The sequence below is a fragment of the Malus sylvestris genome, chromosome 2 (genome assembly GCF_916048215.2).
Source record: "Malus sylvestris chromosome 2, drMalSylv7.2, whole genome shotgun sequence".
NCBI lineage: Eukaryota > Viridiplantae > Streptophyta > Magnoliopsida > Rosales > Rosaceae > Malus > Malus sylvestris.
The window spans coordinates 10210123-10227926 of record NC_062261.1 but is presented as its reverse complement, the minus strand read 5'-3'; the positions used below and the strand labels follow the sequence as shown (position 1 = coordinate 10227926).

Genomic DNA, 17804 nt, shown 5'->3' with positions numbered 1-17804 from the left:
CAAATGAACTCTTTTAAGGGTTACAGCTATTTGATGCTCCCCACAAATGTAGATAAAATTGCGATTGTTTTGAATCAACTCAACTTACCCGTGCACAGAGTATACAAAAAAATTTGTGTTCGAAGCTGAAACTGCTATTTTTAAAGTAGTTGGATGGTCGAAAGGCGGATTCTTACTTCTTTCTCTCATTCAACACTATGCATGAGACTTTTACAGCGCATGGTGGTTCCTGAGTGATAAAAGAAAGAAAAACTTTTCTTTTTTGTTTGAGTATCTTCATCGCATATGTATAAGTCGAATCTATTCAAAGTCTGAATGTCGAAAAATGATTACTAATCCTTCACTTTTTGGATAACTGCTATTTTTAAAGTAGTTGGATGGTCGAAAGGCGGATTCTCACTTCTTTCTCTCATTCAACACTATGCATGAGACTTTTACTGCGCATGGTGGTTCATGAGTGATAAAAGAAAGAAAAACTTGTCTTATTTTTTGTTTGAGTATCTTCATCGCAATGTATAAGTCGAATCCATTCAAAGTCTAAATGTCGAATGATTGATTTTTCTCTATCTTTCGCCAATAGCAAGTCACTGAGTTTCTTTTACAATAGGAAAATTACCGTTCATTTCATTTGGTTAAAAAGGTCCCCAAAAAAAACAAAAAAAACAAAAAAGTGGTTAAAAAAATCACATTCCGTTGCCGGGACTTGAACCCGGGTCTTTCGGGTGAGAGCCGAATATCCTGACCAACTAGACTACAACGGATCTCATGTTCTCTTGTACTATTTACTTTTTTATAAATGTATTTACTCGTATACAACGAGCCAAATGACTGTAGGCAACAGGGACTAGCACCTTCCTTTGTTTTCGGCAGCAAGGAAGGATTAGGAGGGTTTTAGCGTTTTTGGCCTTCTCTTCTCTCTGCCTCTCTCCTATCCGCTGTAGACGACGACGCCCCTGTTGCTGCCGCCACAGTCCTCCGCAAAACCCAGTCAACACCGCCGTCTTCAGCCCCTTTATCTTCCACCATCCGCCACCAGGTTTACCAATTTTTTCTCAAAAAATTTTCACCCTTTTTTCTGCTATAAGTTTCTTTGCCGGCTCAGAACTATCGTGGTCTGTGAATTCCAAATACTTGATAAAAACATAAAGGACTGATTAACTCTGCAATTGGTCAAAACCCAGAAGTCAACTTCTCTCGCATTCACTGCAAATTTCAGTTCCAGGTAAATCCATCACAAGTAAAGAAAACTGGAATTTGGGCAGCTAATTGGTATTCAATTGCATTTTCCTGCCATTGCCTTGTTGGGTTTGTGTTCCGGAATATCACGATAAAATTGTCAGTTTAAGTGATTCAGTGGTTATCCAGAAATGAACCATTTTTTTCCTTCATGCAGTGTGTTTGATTCTGTTTGTTTGTTTCGACAGAGAGTGCTGCGAAGATGACTTCTGTTTCGGGATTGACTGGTAGTCCCTCCAGATTCTGCTTCCAAATTCCAGCACGAAGTTCTGGTTCACTACGAGGGCGAGTTTCGAATTTCCCTCATGGTTGGAAGCCTGCAGGAAAGAATGAGCTACTTCGAGTGGAAAGGTACAGCCAGGGCAGTATCAGTTATTAATTTCACGTAGTGTGGTTACCTTCTCGGTTTGCTTATTTGTTTTCTTCTAAAATCAAGCAGAAGTTATTGGACTGGCTTTGCACAAAGGTTGAACGCACGGAAAACACATCTGATCAAGTTTGCCGTGGATGCATCCTACGGCGATATGTCCAATGAACCAACTGGTAATTTTCATCTTATTTTTCTGAGGGCAGTTATATTTTCATTTACTTTGGATGTTGTTGTATATGTATGAGTGCTTGTGTATAACTTCCTTCAAGCTTGAACACACTGGTCCTTGTTGCACAAAACGGTATGAAGAAAATTGGAATGTAGAACCTAACACGAAGGATTCTCAACAGCCCTTCAGCTGGTGTATTTGGTTGCGGCCTCTGACGTGTCTAAACTTCGTAACCAAGTCGAACCAAAACATTTAGGTGCATTTGTAGGAGTCTTGACATCGGTAGCTTGGTTAGGTTAGACGTATTTCGTTCAACCCTGTAACCGTTAATTTCATAAATTACCATTGACCTGATTCGTTTTTATCAGATATTGTAACAAATCAGCATCTTTATCGCTCTGATCTGTTTTCTTCTTCACTGCCTTTGCAAGTAAAGCTATTTTCCCTAGGATTAATGTGAGGGACCCCTACAAACGACTTGGAATAAGCAGGGAGGCTTCGGAAGATGAGATTCAAGGTGCAAGGAACTTCCTTATCCGACAATATGCAGGTCACAAACCAAGTGTTGATGCAATTGAATCAGCCCATGACAAAATAATCATGCAGAAGTTCTATGACAGGAAGAACCCAAAAATTGACTTTAAGAAAAAGTACAGGGAAGTCAATCAGTCCCGTGTTGTTCAGGCTGTGAGAAATAGGTTCCGAACTCCGTCCACAAATTTCATTGTAAAAACGTCCATTGCATTTCTAGTGCTTGCAGCTCTCACTGTTCTATTTCCAACCGAAGAAGGTCCAACCCTTCAGGTTGCCCTTTCCTTGTTGGCCACCATCTACTTTGTACATGACAGGCTGAAGAGCAAATTACGAGCTTTCCTCTACAGGTACGTAAATAGTTTCTGTATAATTACTCTATTTCTCTATTGATTTGTCCATATAGATCAACTGATTTGTTCTCTATTGAAATTTATTCTTTGTTATACTTCATTATCGTCAGTATTTTTGAATAATTGAACCGAAAATTACAACATGCTCTTCCTTCACTCCAAATTTGAACTCCGTATCTTAACTCACCATATTCAAACTTTAAATTTGGCAACGGCGAAAAGGTATGGATAAATTGTTTGCTTTGGTGCAGTGCTGGATCATTTGCTTTCTCATGGCTTTTCGGAACCTTCTTGATGGTGTCTGTGGTTCCACCTCTACTGAAAGGACCAAGGAGTTTCGAGGTGACAACGTCATTGATAACCTATGTGCTACTCTGGGTCTCGTCAACCTATCTCAAGTAGTTTCTGTTCTAACGACACACCTCAATTTTGTTGGAGTTGGAAACCGCAGATTTGCTCGGAGATTTAGCTCATGCGCGGACTTTTCCGCTATAGTGACGGTGCTGATGACGATGCTGATAATTCTGGCAAAATGTAGAAGAGATTTGTTTTCTGTCATTTGGAGAAAGGGTGTAAAATTAGATGAAAGTTAAGATCGGTTTAAGCAATTGACCTTTTGTTCCCTTATTTTTGTTAATTATAATAATCAATCATTTTTTTTCTTCTACATAAGTGGAAAACCAAGTATAGAACCATGTGTGTTTTCTCTTTTTGTTTAGGTGGCATCCTAATTTAATCTAAATTATTTGGAGAAGAGTTCAAATTTGGGTGCAAAAAAAGAGGACGCATACTGTTCTAATTAACTTGGCTATAATTAGATTTGCATTACGTGATAACGTATGTCATACTGTTCTAATTGTTTTCGGTGTTAATTGGTAAAATGAAGGTAAATTGGCATAAGTTTTATGATTCTCGCAGTGGACCCTCTCAGGGCTACTGAACTTCATAGACGGTCTGTGGTCGAGCTGTGGCGACGAGAGGATTATAATTTTCACAACCAACCACAAGGACCGTCTTCACCCGGCATTGTTGCGTCCGGGTTGAATACTGCACTCCAACTGGGTTCAGCATCTTAGCCTCGAACTACCTTGGCGTTCGTGGCAGAAACGACCACCGCCTGTGTGGAGAAGTTGAAGGGTTGATAGAGGACAAAGAGGTCAGCCCTGCTGAGGTTGCTGAGGAGCTCATGAAGAGGGACGATGTTGATGTCGCTCTTCATGGGCTCGTCAATTTCCTCAAACGTAAGAAGGTCGAGAACGATAAAAATAGAGACGGAAGGGGCTGATGACGCTGAAATTCAACAAGCAAAGAGGCCAAAAAATGGACGAAAACAATAAAAAGGAGGACCAAGAGGATAAACAACAACAAAGCCCTTTCCCACTAAGTGGGATCGGCTAACCAAGAGGATAAAAATGGGCAAAAATGTAAACGACGAATCATTGAATGTGTAAAATAAAATGCCGCATATTCGCTCTTTTGTTGGAAAAGAAACCTAACAACATGAAATAATCATCACAATATCATACAACGGATTACCAAAGCGGTTCTAAAATGCGCGCACGCGCTTGTTATTCTTCAATGGATTGTCCTGATATGTACACAAGGAAAGAAGAGGAACAACGATATACCTACAAATACGATCCGTGTACATACGGGGATATCCGTCATAGATTCATAACCAAACATCTCTTGAGAAGGCACAGAGTCAGATTAAGATTAGTTATACAAGTAGTTCCCACGTCAGATAACTATATTACATGTAACTCCTACCGGCTTCTTGGCATTCAGACAGCCACAAGTCGATGTGTTCAACAATTTGTTGCCGTACTTTGTTGACTGCATCAGGGTTGCTGCAGTTCTGGGAATTGCCTGAAACAAAAGTGATAAATCCTAATTAAATACGATAGCAAGCATTAAAAACTTATCAACAAGCACCGCCTTCCATGAAAATCTTGTTCGGATTCAAAGTATCCAGCTAATTTGATTGACACAATTAAAGCCCTTTACAAACATGGAAAACTTCCAATGGCCGCTAAAATTAGGACGCTTTTCCTCGGAAGCTAGTATGTGTCATTGAGGTTGCACAGTTACACTAACAATACATACCTTCAAGGGTTAAAGGAGACTGAGGGCATCCTCTCAAATCCGTTCCATGGCCACAGTTATGGCAAGAGATGATGTACGAAGGCACTGATAGTTTATACAAAAAACGAGAATTCAGAAAGATCTGACATAGTTCGAATATTTTCGCATCAATTCATAGGATAGCATTAATGAAACTTTTCATTGAAGCAATGTAGTACTCACTTTCTGGAGATGAAGTTTGTTTGGATGCATGACGCCAGGGGTCCTGTGAACCATTTGTAAAAACAATTTTTGAACCTGCAGATTCATTTTTCATAAGATCATGTGAACCAATGATTGATACACTGATGTGGTTTGTTGTAGAAAAAACAAGAAAAACGGATAACTGATGCCATAACTGGTAGTAAAACAAATGCTCTCAGTTGGTAGGCGGTCTCCGGGGATAGGTGGGGTAAGGTTAAGAGCCAGTATGGAACAGTAGATAGAAATTATGCTACTTAAATTGTAATATATAATAACCAGGGAAGATATTTACATATAAATAGGGAAAGAGAGATCGATGTTTTTACCTGCAATTTTTGTGCCTCCATAGTATAAGTTTGTTGCAAGAACGTCAGGATAGATGCCGTCTCCAAAAACATTTTTGCAAAGGTCTTCATGGTATCTGTGACAATGAAAAACTACGAATCAGAGACACATACAAGAGCTACAAAGTTGAACTACAGGACTGTAGGAAAAGGGTAAGTAGAAATAATAAACAAAATAGTATAATAAAAAGACATTTTCAGAATCATACTTTGTGTCAACTTTTGAAGACCTGATGCTATCATTTGCAGGAGCCACCTGAAAATATGCAACTTCAGTACAAACTTGGAACCACCACAACCGATCAGAACTGCCCTCAGTAACAGCAGTGTTCTTCAAGTGTTTCTGGTTATATGTATCAACGTCAATGCCAAAAGTTCCAAGGTAATAATCTTTAATGTATTTGGCGTACGCTTCCTGCAAGAAGATTATTTTTCCCATTAGAAACATTAGACACCCAGAGACAATTAACAAAGGCATTTTCATGAAGCATAAAAGCCCAAGGACAGAATTGGTGGCACTCCTTACAAGTTAAAACACATAGAGATATGTGCATAACGGGTAATTTATTTAGACACTGCCAGGTAGACTACAACTACTGTAAACACGTTGACCAAAAAACAATCTAGTAGCTGAGGATAATTATATAATACAACTGTGGACCAGGACTGCTTCATGCTTCAATTAAAGAACGAAAGGGAATGAAAAGAAGAGAAGCATACCACCAAATCCTCTCCATTCGTCTTTGCTTGAACAAGAGGTGAGCATAATTTATCGGGATTTCCATATTGAAACTGCAAAATGTCAAACAAATAATCATCAATAATTTGATAAACCGAAAATGGAGTGACAAAACTCATAAAGAAGTAACACTTACCGCTATAACAGCAGCATCCGCCAGAAAATACATGAAGTCACCATCAATATCAAGCTGCACACAGACTTAAGGTCAATATGCAAGTGAGAAAAGAAAAAAGAAAATCCCACCACTGAGAAACTGGACTCGGGCTATTAAATTACAGCATGATTTACAAATGGTGAGTGCAAAGTGTGAAAATTCCAACCTGGCTTGCACCAAACAACGCCTTTATTGCTTGTCCATTAGTTGTGAGACTTTGTTCAACAAGATGAGTAGTTTCTTGAAGTGCAGCTTTACATTCTGGACCTGCAGACTCACCAATCTGCATTTGGAGAGGATTGTAGTTAAGCGAAAAAGGGCCGAAAGTAGAGACCAAAACTGCAATCTCGTTCTCATCCTAAGGGCGAAGCGAAAAGGCCAAATTAACCGAGTGATCACCTGCTGGTCAAATTCAGTGAAGTCATAAATAGCTTCAACAACTGCAGAACTTGCAAGACTTCCACATGTCAAATGCGGGAACTTAACCCGAAACCACGCACTAAGAGCTCCCGGGTAAGAAACACCAAACACGAACCACGGATTGTCACCCTTGTTTCTATTCAGCTTCACATTTAACCCATTCTAACACAATCACACCAAAAAATCCAGTAAATTGCAAGCTCAATTGGGTAAAATATCTAATTCCAGGCAGCAAATTCAATAATTTCTTGCCTGATAAAACTCACGAAAAGCCGCCAGATCGAAAAGCGCTTGCTTGGATGACAAGTACTTCAAATTCTGCGTTGTATGCGTCTTGAAAGGAGAGCTTTTTCCGTAGTATCGATGCTCGGGCGAAACGATAGCTGCCCCAAACTTCTTAGCCAACACCTGCACATAATGAATTCAATAAAATCTCCAAAATTTCCGATTTTTCTTCTAAAATTACAAATTTTACACCTAAAATTCAGAAAAAAATCAGAACTTACACTCAGGTAATCGTTGGCAATGCCGCCGCATGCGGATTCTCCGCAAATTTTCAGGAAAATTGGTCCGTCGGAAGGTCTGAAGTAGTCGAGAAATTCGTAGTAGCGCTGCGGGAATTTGCGGCGGTCGTACGGCGAGAAGTGGTCAAGAGTCTGATCGAACCACAGCTCCTCCTTCGTCAATAACTTTCCGCCGCCGCTTCCCGACGAGCTCTCCAGCTGAAGAAGTGTTCGCGGATTGACAAAGCCATAAGAGAGCGGCGTCCACATCATCATTGCGAAGAGGAAGGACAAGGAGAACGAAAACGACGTCATCATCGGAAATCGGGTCTCGGAATCCCGGGTGGTTGATTGGCGCCGCAGGTGGCGGTGGATCGCTGTTTCTATAAACGTCAACTGCAGCAAGCAATCCTTTCTGTCCTGGATTTTAATTAGATTTTGATTTGCTTTAATTTAGACCGGGCCGGTCTTTATAGTTACGGAGGGCTGATGGACCGGCCCAAAATTCGGTGGTCTTGTAGTGGGCTGTTGAGTGTTGACTGATTTATTTATCTTGAGTGGAAATGAAGAAAAAAAAATTAGAATAAATAAAGGTGTCTTTGTTAATGTTTTGTAAAAATAAGTGAAAAATACGTTTCATGTTTTGTGAAAATAAACTCAAAAAATGACAATGTGTTGTAATATAATACGTGGATGGCCCACATGAATAGTTTGTTACTATTCATCCCAAGAAAAATCAGATGGATTACTATTCATATGAAGAAAAACGGTTGGGTTACTATTTATACACAGTATTTTCACTATTCATTTGAGGAAAGTTTGTAAAGTGAATAGTGTTACTACAATAATATTTTGCCTATAAAATGAAAACATACAGAGGAAAGAAAGAGGAGTTATGAAAGACTCGGCAGAGAAGAGAAATGGAACGAAGAGAGAAAAAAAAGGAAGAAGAGATGAGAGAATAAAGAGAGTAACCTTTGTACTCCTATTATTTCAGATTATAAATGAAAGCACCCCTGCTGCCCCGAGGACGTACTCCAGTCATATTGACTGCAGAGGAACCTCGTAAATATTGTGTCTTATTTCATTTATTCCACTGCACACACATTGCTGATTTTACAACAAAATGTAGAAAATAATATTTTTTCTAAGTTATGTAGAATATCAAATTGATATTTCCTATGCTTTTCAAAAACATTTTTCAAAATAATAGAAAATAAGAGGTACATTATAAAACAAAGTTAGAGTAAAAAAAAATAAAATCATGCACGCCACCACTGTTGTCTCCATTGTTATCGCCATTGCCACAACCACCACTATCTTACCATCATCATCACCACCGCCACCATCTTTTACACCACCACCTCCCACACCCATCATTGTCACTACTATATTCTCCATAGCCATCACCCTCGCCACAAGCGCCACCATCACAACCACCACCATTAACACAACCACCATATTTTCCACACTATTACCCCTGCCACCATAGCCATCACCACCTTCATTGTCTCATTGATGCGGCCACCACTATTGCGTCCATCACCACCACCTCCCACCACCATCACCATATTCTCCACCTTCATTATCCTCACCATGGCCACCACCACCTTCACCATTTCCTCCACCATCATATCAACCACCATTTTCACAATCATCCATCACAACCATTGTTAACACAACCATCCTTTACCACCTTCACAACCTCCAACCTCCTGTACCATAACCATCACAACCATTCTCTCCATCAGTTCCCACCTCCCCTTTATTGTCATCACCTATATCTCACCACTGCTAACACCTTTATTGTCACCACTACTACCACTATGCCAACCACCATTTCTACCAACACTAATCTTGTTCTTAACCACCATCCCATAGCCACCACCATTAATTATTACCAAACACAAATTTATCTATACATATATTTACATTTGGTAGTATTTTCATTGTTTTCATTCTAAAAAATTGTTATCGGATTAAATTACCAAATGCATTCTCAAATCATAAAATGCACAATCCTATTTGTCATTTTCATTTTACAAAACAATTTTTATAAAATGTTACCAAAAGGTTCTCATATTGGTGATTCTTACAGAAAGCACATCAAGTGCTTTTAAAATCCAAAAATATTTTCTCTAAAAACGGTTTTAATCATTGAAAAGTAATATCTAAACAAATCATTATAAGATGTAGGTTTAGGATAATATCGATCAATGTCACCCAAAGGTTGGCCCCCTACACATGAGTGCCTCCCAAGTCCCCTCTTGTCACCGATTCTCAAGTGACAAATGTCCATTGAATTAATAGATCAATTTTTGAACACAGGACAAACATCTAACTAATAACACCACTAAATTTATATGTTGGTTGCAATCAAAGGCGTTGTGGAAGGCATTCAAAAGATGCACCGGTGCAAGGCCCTTATGTTAGAAAGTCTTTAAAATTTTCATCCTCCAATAAATATAATTTCCAATAAAAAAAAAAAGTTTTAACGAAACACTTCCGATACTATTCACTTTTAACGGAAATGACATTTTTACTCTAAAAAGTCACTCCTGATACTATTCACTTACTACAACTTTCTATCATTTTGATTAAAAATCAAAGTTTTTAAGCATTTTTCGTTAATTTTCCTTAAAAAAAGATCAGTTTACATATAAATATTGATTTTCTCGTTTCAGCCAATGAGGGACCCTAAATATTTTGTAGTTACAGAAACGACGTCGTAAGTAGGATAAGGGTATGGTTGGTTGCATAAGCACTTAAGTAGAATTGGTTGCATAACCTCGAGAGAGCTTGAGTAATTACGTGTCCTTTTCAATGCATGCCGCACGGGAATAGTGGTTGCGTAATTGGGGTGAGGATATCCTTTTTGCGGAGAGATTTTCAATGTGATTGACATACGGAATGATACACGACGTGTCATTATATAAATAATGAGATATATGTGTTAAAAAATTAATAATTTAAAAAATAAAATTTCACATTACTTACAAAAAAAACACGTGGTGTACCATCCGTGTTTATGTCACAATGAAAAATTTATTCTCTTTGTGGGATGCTGGAGATCCTCACATTATGATCGTTTATTATACATCGTGCAATCAGTTATCGTTAGATATTATTTGTGTTTAATTTTAAATAAATTTTTCAAGATGATTTATGACCGTACAATGTACGATAAACGGTTAGGATGTGAAGATCCATAAGATTCCCACAATTTAAATCTGGATGAGATCTAAATCTGCATGATTGGATAACTTAAGACTTTTCTACGACGTGGAGAGGAACGAAATTTACACGAGTGGAGGTATTTAGATAGTAAATGGGGTTACATCAATGGGCGAAGGTACACAATTCATACCATACATTTGCAAAAAGTACTTCCGGTATTGTTCGATCTAAATATCTGCGGAGATATTTCGTCTTGAAAGAAATTTTGCTCCAACAAGCAAATATAATATTACAATTGATTAAGTGGAATCTATAGTTATTATATTAGTTTTTCACTTTTCTCTAACATTAAGAGAAAAAAGAACAGGTGTACTTCTACCCACAAACACAAGCGTCTTTTTGTAATTCTCTCATAAATGGTTATTAAATCATAAATTAAATGGGCTGTTAAAGAAAAATAAAATCTAAAATTAGTGAGATTATTCAATTAGTTAGATTGAGATGCTACCTTTGATGAAGTCGAAACTTTTATTGTTGAATTTTGCATGAATCCATTGTTTAAAAGAAAATCTTAAAAATTGTCCCCAAAAAAAAAATATTCCTTGAAAAACTATCTTAAAGAAAACTCCTTTATAAAATTCGTACATGACTTCCAAAATATCAAAATGGCCTTTAGTTGCAACTCTTCAATCCTTCTTGGATCCAATATTTTGTTTTTAAAAATGATAACTGTAACTAAATTACTTGAATACTCATTAATTTCTAAGGCAAAAAAAATTGATCCAAGAAGAAGGCGGTAACCCATTGAAGGCCATAACCTATCGAAAAAATATCTGAATAAAAGTTTTTTATTTTTTGAACAACGATATTATCTCTACTAAAAAGAATGGGATGAAACCTCTTACTTACAGGTGAAAAGGAATATCATTAGACCATACTAAATGGCTGAATAAAACTTACGTTGAACATGTTATTCAAACCGTTTTCTCAGAATTGAACAAGTACTTTTAAAATTCTCAAATTTCAGTGCAACTACAAAAACAAGAAGGTCCTCAGTTTTTGCATATACAAGCACTTGCAAAAATATGTTTTTCTTTTGAAGCAAAGTTATGGATACCTTTTTACTATTATTTCCTCTGCACAACTGAACTACATAAAGATCAAATGCCCATTTTACAGTTTTACACGAAGCAGCAGTACAACAAAGGTACACTGGAAGCACCCTTCTTGCGACTCGCTAGCGACGTAATCTGCTAGAGCCGATGATTCCAGATATGCCGATGCTAGTCCTGATTAACACGAAAAGCCGACAGGTTATGCACTGATCTAGTTAAAGTGATTCGAGTATATCAATAGAGAGAATGTGTTCTGTGGAGTTATGCACAAGGTCGTAGAACAATGCTAACTTGAAGTGTGAGCATTCCGAATCTGATAATCGACACAAAAACACAGAAGTATCGTTTCTCTAATAACGTCAGCTTGCTTTCATGATGTCCGAAAGACGGACTTGAGTACAAGATGTGTCTATTATATACTTGTGAAATGCAACAAACAAATAGATGTATAGAAAATGCAAACTCTCTTCTTAGACACAAGTAACGATGGCAATTCTCAACTTACGAGTTCCAAATTTAGCTGCCTTTCCGGCTTCAATTTTTTAGCTTATGAAGGAAACCGGCTTGTGTTCTTAGTTTAGCTGCACATACATTACAAACTTTTGCAATTTATCCCTAGTAAGCAACTATTGTGAAATACAGATGGGAACCGTTCTATATGACTGTGAGAATGTTCCGTTTGCAGCGTTGAGATACATGCTAAAACAAAAACAGAGCTAGGATCAAGCCGATCGTACTAAAAAATGAAAGCACTCGTACCTCTTTGTTTGAAGCTTGTCCATGCATCCGATGAGGCTTCATGTTCAAATCAATCAACTTATTATCCATCTTTACATGCCCATCAGCATTGGCATCTGAAGCACGAATAGGAGACACCCGGTGATTTTGCGGGTTCTCTCCTATTGTCATTCTAGGTGGATGGTGTTGTTGTACTCTTCTGATCTCAGCTGGATCAATGGGTTGGGAAGCTGGGTCATCACTATTACCAGGTTTATCTCCTGGAAACTACGGAACAACCAAATAGTGTAAAACATTTAAGTCATCCCCAACACTTACGCAAAGATAAAATAATCCGATTCTTAGTAAGTAGGATCAACAAACCCACCTCAACTCTTTGTCTCAGAACAAGATATCTTCCATGCATTCTTTTGCCTCCAACATGAACAATCATATCACATTGCAAACAGAGGGAACTTCCATCTATCTCGCAATAAAAGAAAGCTACACGTAGTTTCCAAGAAGATAGAATGAGCGTCGTTATGTTTCTTTTCTTTCTTTCCAACAACATTAAGACATTTATCAGCAGGGAATAGATAGAATCGAAAAATAGGCCTGCATACCAGGTGCGTTTTCACAAATGTCACAGCGGGGAACCTCACTTGGAGTTGCAAGACCAACGCGAACATGCCGGCTAGCAAGCTTATTGCACATATGAACCTGCCATCCGATCAACAGTCTAAAGCATCTCGAATACAAGCCGAACAGAGATTACACAAACATGAAAAACAAAAGTAAATTCCAAAATTTGTGACCAATTAGCAATGCCAGCATTTACCATAACCAATATCCAACGATTTTCGACAAGCATTCTCACTCAGTCACTAATATATTTCTAGCTCCAATTCTTCCTCTAGTTTTTCACTCTAGGAACCTTTTTACCCTTTCATTAAAGGACATATATTCTAAACTATTCTAATTTGCGGAAAAGATTTGCGCTTAAGCATGATTTGATCTTGAGGGCACGAGGCGGGCAGACTGCCTCGGCCAACTGACTTAACCCACGTCTGCTTACCTCACATTAGTTAAACATGGAGCAACTAACAATTCAACCAGATAATATGCGGTCCAATTTGCACCCAGCAAACTAAAAACATCATTACTTGGTACTTTTTTACCTAGATTTCCTGCTGTAACTTATGAAACTGCTAACTGGGCACTGTAAAAACTTTGAAAAATATTAACAGTCAAACGGTAAAAAAATCATACCTTCTCGTCGCAGGCGCTGCAAAGAGCAGCCTCGTCGGCAGCGCAAAACACGATTGCGGCTGCGCTTTCACAGGAATCACAAAGTGTTCTCATAATTACTAATCCCTTCCACCACTCTCATATTTCTTCAATCCAGTCCGCAAAGATAACACAGCACAAAAGCTCACAATCCAATCCAATCCAGTCCAATTCAATCCAATCCAGTCCAATCCGAAATCCAGAAAGCATAAAAAGTATGAAACTTTAAGCGAACCCAATTCAGCAAGATCGATTTGGGTGTGTTTGGTGAAGTCAATAACGATGGGGAGGACTAAGAACAGGAAAAGGATTCGAATTTTAGACAGAGATAAAAGTGGGTTGTGTTTGGTTTTTGTAGGGGAGATTCCGGAAGCCAAAACAATAATAGTAGTATAAATTATAAACAAACGAATATATAAATACACAAATGTATATAATATATATAACACTATCTGAAATTTGACAAGCAATGGCAACAGATAATATGATAAAATAAATACGTTGGACTTGTCAACTTTGTTAGCTCAAAACACAAACCCTCTCTCTCTCCTCTCTTTCTCTCTCCTCTCTATCTCTCTGTGGAACTTTGAGAAAGCTTGAAAGATTGGAGCTCGGCCACAAGTTTTGAAAACGCAGGAGGTGGGGCTGAGATTCGATGGTGGCTGGCTGATGGGGGATTCTCAGCCACCTGTTGGATATCTGACATGGGGCCCATTGAGTTTCTAGTAAATGTTGTTGCTTTGCTGTGATGGATTTGCTTACAGCTTCGATCCTGCATTGCCGTCCACAAAGCATCTTTGGAGTGCACAAATATATGAGTGGATGGGAAGGACGTGACATCATGAACATTACCAACCTATTATTTTCTTCAAGATCTGGTAATCAAATTAAAAACAAAATTTGTTTTACGAAGGAAAATGATTTTAGCAGTCTTTGTGTCCTCTCCATTTATCTGTTTTATTATTTTTTTAAATGATGATTGATTATTCAAGGATGTGTACAAAATTTTATTTAAAATTTTTCGTGTTTGAATTACAGAACTTTGTACTTATGATCTGAACCGTTCATATTATAAATGACATACCCTGACCGAGATCAAGGCATGCTGGCCGACACGTGAGAGTGACGTAACCATATGCATAGTACGGAAGCAATAGAGATAAGAAATATACGAATAATTAAAAATCGAATTACTAGAGTGCACTACTAAACAAGAAGTGATAGGAGTTAGTTACAAAGTAAACACTCCTACTTAAAGCATAATAAGTCTAGGTGCAGTGCAGTAGGACAAGTACTAGTTATACAGTACCAGGAATGTCCTACTATTATTTAGGTAGATCAGAACTACCGACGTCCTCAAGTCACCAACAACAAGCTTACTTAAAACTTGGAGGAGCGCAAAACAGAAAACGTGAGTGGGCAAAAACAAATGTTTTACAAAACCATTTCATTTATCAACATATCTAACCTCTCGCTGTAAAACATGTATAATTTTTTCCAGAATCAAGATATAAGCATATACATAAATATATATATATATATATGAAATCATATCAATTCAATTCATGTATCACGTAATCATAATCATATATATATATGCCATGCCAAGATATAATAGAATAAACAATTTAGGTAAGAACAATTTCATAGAAACATAGCATGTTAGCCGGAACCCTTGTGATAGTCTGTACGGCTAAATTAATAGCTCAAAAGTCACTCTAGCCGGAGTCACTAATATGACCTATACGGAAATATATTGCACAAGAGTCGGAACCAAACAAAAAGGTCTATACGACAATAATGGGTGTAATACAATCATGCTCAATACTACTCTCACATAATAACTGGGCGATAATTCGCCAGTCACCTACAAGTCGGAACCATAAGTAAGGTTTGTACAACAAGATTGTGCACCTAAATTGGATCCAATATGAGCATATAGTGTGAGATGTGACATAATAAACAGGCATGTGCCATATCTATGGCTAAATCACAATCACCCTAAGTGCAGTTTTATGAGCTCAACATTATTCAATCACATATCGCATCATTGATGATTCACATAACCAAACGCAACTTACCTGAGCTTACCTGAGCGTCCACATCACCACATTTATATATATAAAGCATCACATACCAATTCATGTATGAATTATAAACTTATATGCATGGCATTTATGGCATATTATCATTCAAACACATTTTTATGGGAAAGTATAAAGTATATAAATATATATTGAAAACCAAAAGCCCACTCACTGATATGTCGACGGGTCGTAACCCCTAAGTCATCCTTGGATACGCTCGTCCTTGGGATAAGTCTCACCTATATGCGAATTAACTATAAAAACGTTATTTTAAAGCACATATGCAAAACTAACTAATAACTTCTCATACATAGCTCAAAATGGGTATATGAATATACCACAGGAACCTACACAACTTCAGGAACATCCCCATATTTTAGATTAATTTTTGGACACCTCACGCGCCGACAAGTGCACGGCAAAACGCGCCGCCACGCGCAGGGAATCCGTCAGGAATATTCCGTTAAGTCCAACGGTAACCGTTCAAACTAACTGACGGAATATTCCCCTTTCTTCTCCGGTGAGTCGCCGGTCGTCGACGACTTCGCCAGTTTCTGGGTAAAACTTTAAAATCACTATTCTCCTTCGATTTTTCACCATTTTTCATGAAATTGGTACCAAAATGAAGCTAATAGCATGTAGAATCACATTATACAAGTTTCAAGGCTTAATTCTACTAGATTTTTCCTGAGAAAGGTCGATAGCTTGGCTTACCTAGAAACACATCGATCTCAGTCATCCGACGTCCAAATCCTTCCAACGAAGTACCCCTAGGCTCGTGAGGACCTCCTTAAGCTTCCTATGTCCTTAGAATTCCCTAAAACACAAGGTTTTACGTGTGCATGAACAATGCACAAAATCAGGGTTAGGGTTTCTCGAGTTTTCGAAGCATTCACGTCCAAACAAGGGTACCAATATACTCAGGAGGTTACAATGAGCAAGAACCTTACCTTTAAAGCTTCGATCCGTGCCTGAAAGGGGAAGTTCGAAGCTTGTTCGTACGAAAGAGGGAAGAGAGAGAGAGAGTCTGAGAGATGAGAGAGAGAACACGGGAATGAGAGAGAAGGTAGGTGGGTATGTGTGGTCCAAAAGCCATCAATCATAACTAAGAGAACACTTAGTTCTAATTGGTTCCAATAATAGAGGAATATAACTAATTGGTCCACACTCTTAAGTCTAACCCACAACATCCATAATAATTCTCAACGTCCAAGGGTAATTCCATCATTCCACATCGTCGAAAATTATATATTTGGGACGGGCTGTGACAATAAATCACTTTGTGAAAATCATGTCTGTAAAAAATGAATTAAAACTAAGACCGTTTAGTCAATTTATTGTCAAAACACCATGTGTGCTTATTTACCTTTCAATTTTTACAAATTATAAATATATAAAATTTGGCTAAATAATCAAGAAGTTTAATTAGAATCAATGGTTTTTGTTGTTTAAAATTAACGAGAGGTCCTAAGTTTGAAATGCTAAGTGCATGTTTATTCTTTTCAATTTTTATGAATTTTTATTTGGTTGTTAATTTATTTTTAATTAGTAGCTAGTAGCTATGTGGGTTGTTATTTTTAAACATTTGTTCCCATTCAAGTTTAATCTTCAACAAAGAGTAATGTGTTGACCAAATTTTTAGATAAAATTTGTAAATCATATGACGTGTCATAAAAAAGTTTAATTTAGTACCCATTTATTACTTATACATATCAATTAAAGACTCAAAAACATCATTATTTTTTTAATCCCATATTGACAATGTTAGTAAATAAGAAAAAACACATCACGATTTATACAAAAACACTTTAAAAGCTTAGATGAAAAACTAAACTCATTTTTATCTACTTGTAAACTTGGAGTTTTTTTATTTCCTTCTTACGATACAAAATAAATTAGTTTTTATGTGTTTCTAAATTATTAAGTTTGAAGTGATTTTCTAAGTATAATTTTATTAATGTTAAACAAATAATTAAAATTATGCGTTATATATATATATATATATGCGTGCGTGTTCATGTATCAAATTTGAATGGTAACACTCATAGCTTTGTTTTCTTGTTTAAATGACAAAAACTCATTACAATATCAAATTTGATTGAGGTCTCTTTAATAATTTTCGTCGTTCCCCATTCCTCAACCAATTTTGTTTAAGATATTGACAAAAGAACAAAAAGACAAAAGCATAAAAACAAAAAAAATTGGGTAAATTACATTTTATCCTTTCAGGTTTGTGGTCGATTGCAACTTTTTACAACATCTTTAAAACAT

At 37.3% G+C, this 17804-nt stretch overlaps 2 protein-coding genes, 1 non-coding gene and 1 pseudogene across 3 annotated transcripts; 1 reads left to right on the top strand and 3 right to left on the bottom strand.

Moving 5' to 3' along the window:
* Positions 1-688: 688 nt before the first annotated feature.
* On the bottom strand, positions 689-761 carry TRNAE-CUC (transfer RNA glutamic acid (anticodon CUC)). The gene has a single exon. It is a non-coding gene; the product is annotated as a tRNA-Glu (tRNA).
* Positions 762-834: 73 nt separating this feature from the next.
* LOC126613898 (protein CHAPERONE-LIKE PROTEIN OF POR1, chloroplastic-like) lies at positions 835-3331 on the top strand (annotated as a pseudogene).
* Positions 3332-4203: 872 nt separating this feature from the next.
* On the bottom strand, positions 4204-7591 carry LOC126605460 (probable serine protease EDA2). The gene is made up of 11 exons (XM_050272872.1): positions 7154-7591; positions 6900-7055; positions 6627-6809; positions 6394-6510; positions 6207-6260; positions 6052-6123; positions 5541-5746; positions 5314-5408; positions 4967-5041; positions 4766-4849; positions 4204-4528 (listed from the first exon to the last, which is right to left on the bottom strand). The coding sequence occupies exons 1-11, from the start codon at positions 7466-7468 to the stop codon at positions 4413-4415; spliced, it is 1473 nt and encodes a 490-aa protein (XP_050128829.1). The 5' UTR covers positions 7469-7591; the 3' UTR covers positions 4204-4412.
* A 3718-nt stretch (positions 7592-11309) lies between these two features.
* Positions 11310-14051, bottom strand: LOC126613686 (B-box zinc finger protein 19-like). Its single transcript, XM_050281266.1, has 5 exons — positions 13429-14051; positions 12783-12879; positions 12548-12663; positions 12202-12447; positions 11310-11616 (listed from the first exon to the last, which is right to left on the bottom strand). Exons 1-5 carry the CDS (start codon positions 13519-13521, stop codon positions 11611-11613), a joined length of 558 nt encoding a protein of 185 aa, XP_050137223.1. The 5' UTR covers positions 13522-14051; the 3' UTR covers positions 11310-11610.
* Positions 14052-17804: the final 3753 nt, after the last annotated feature.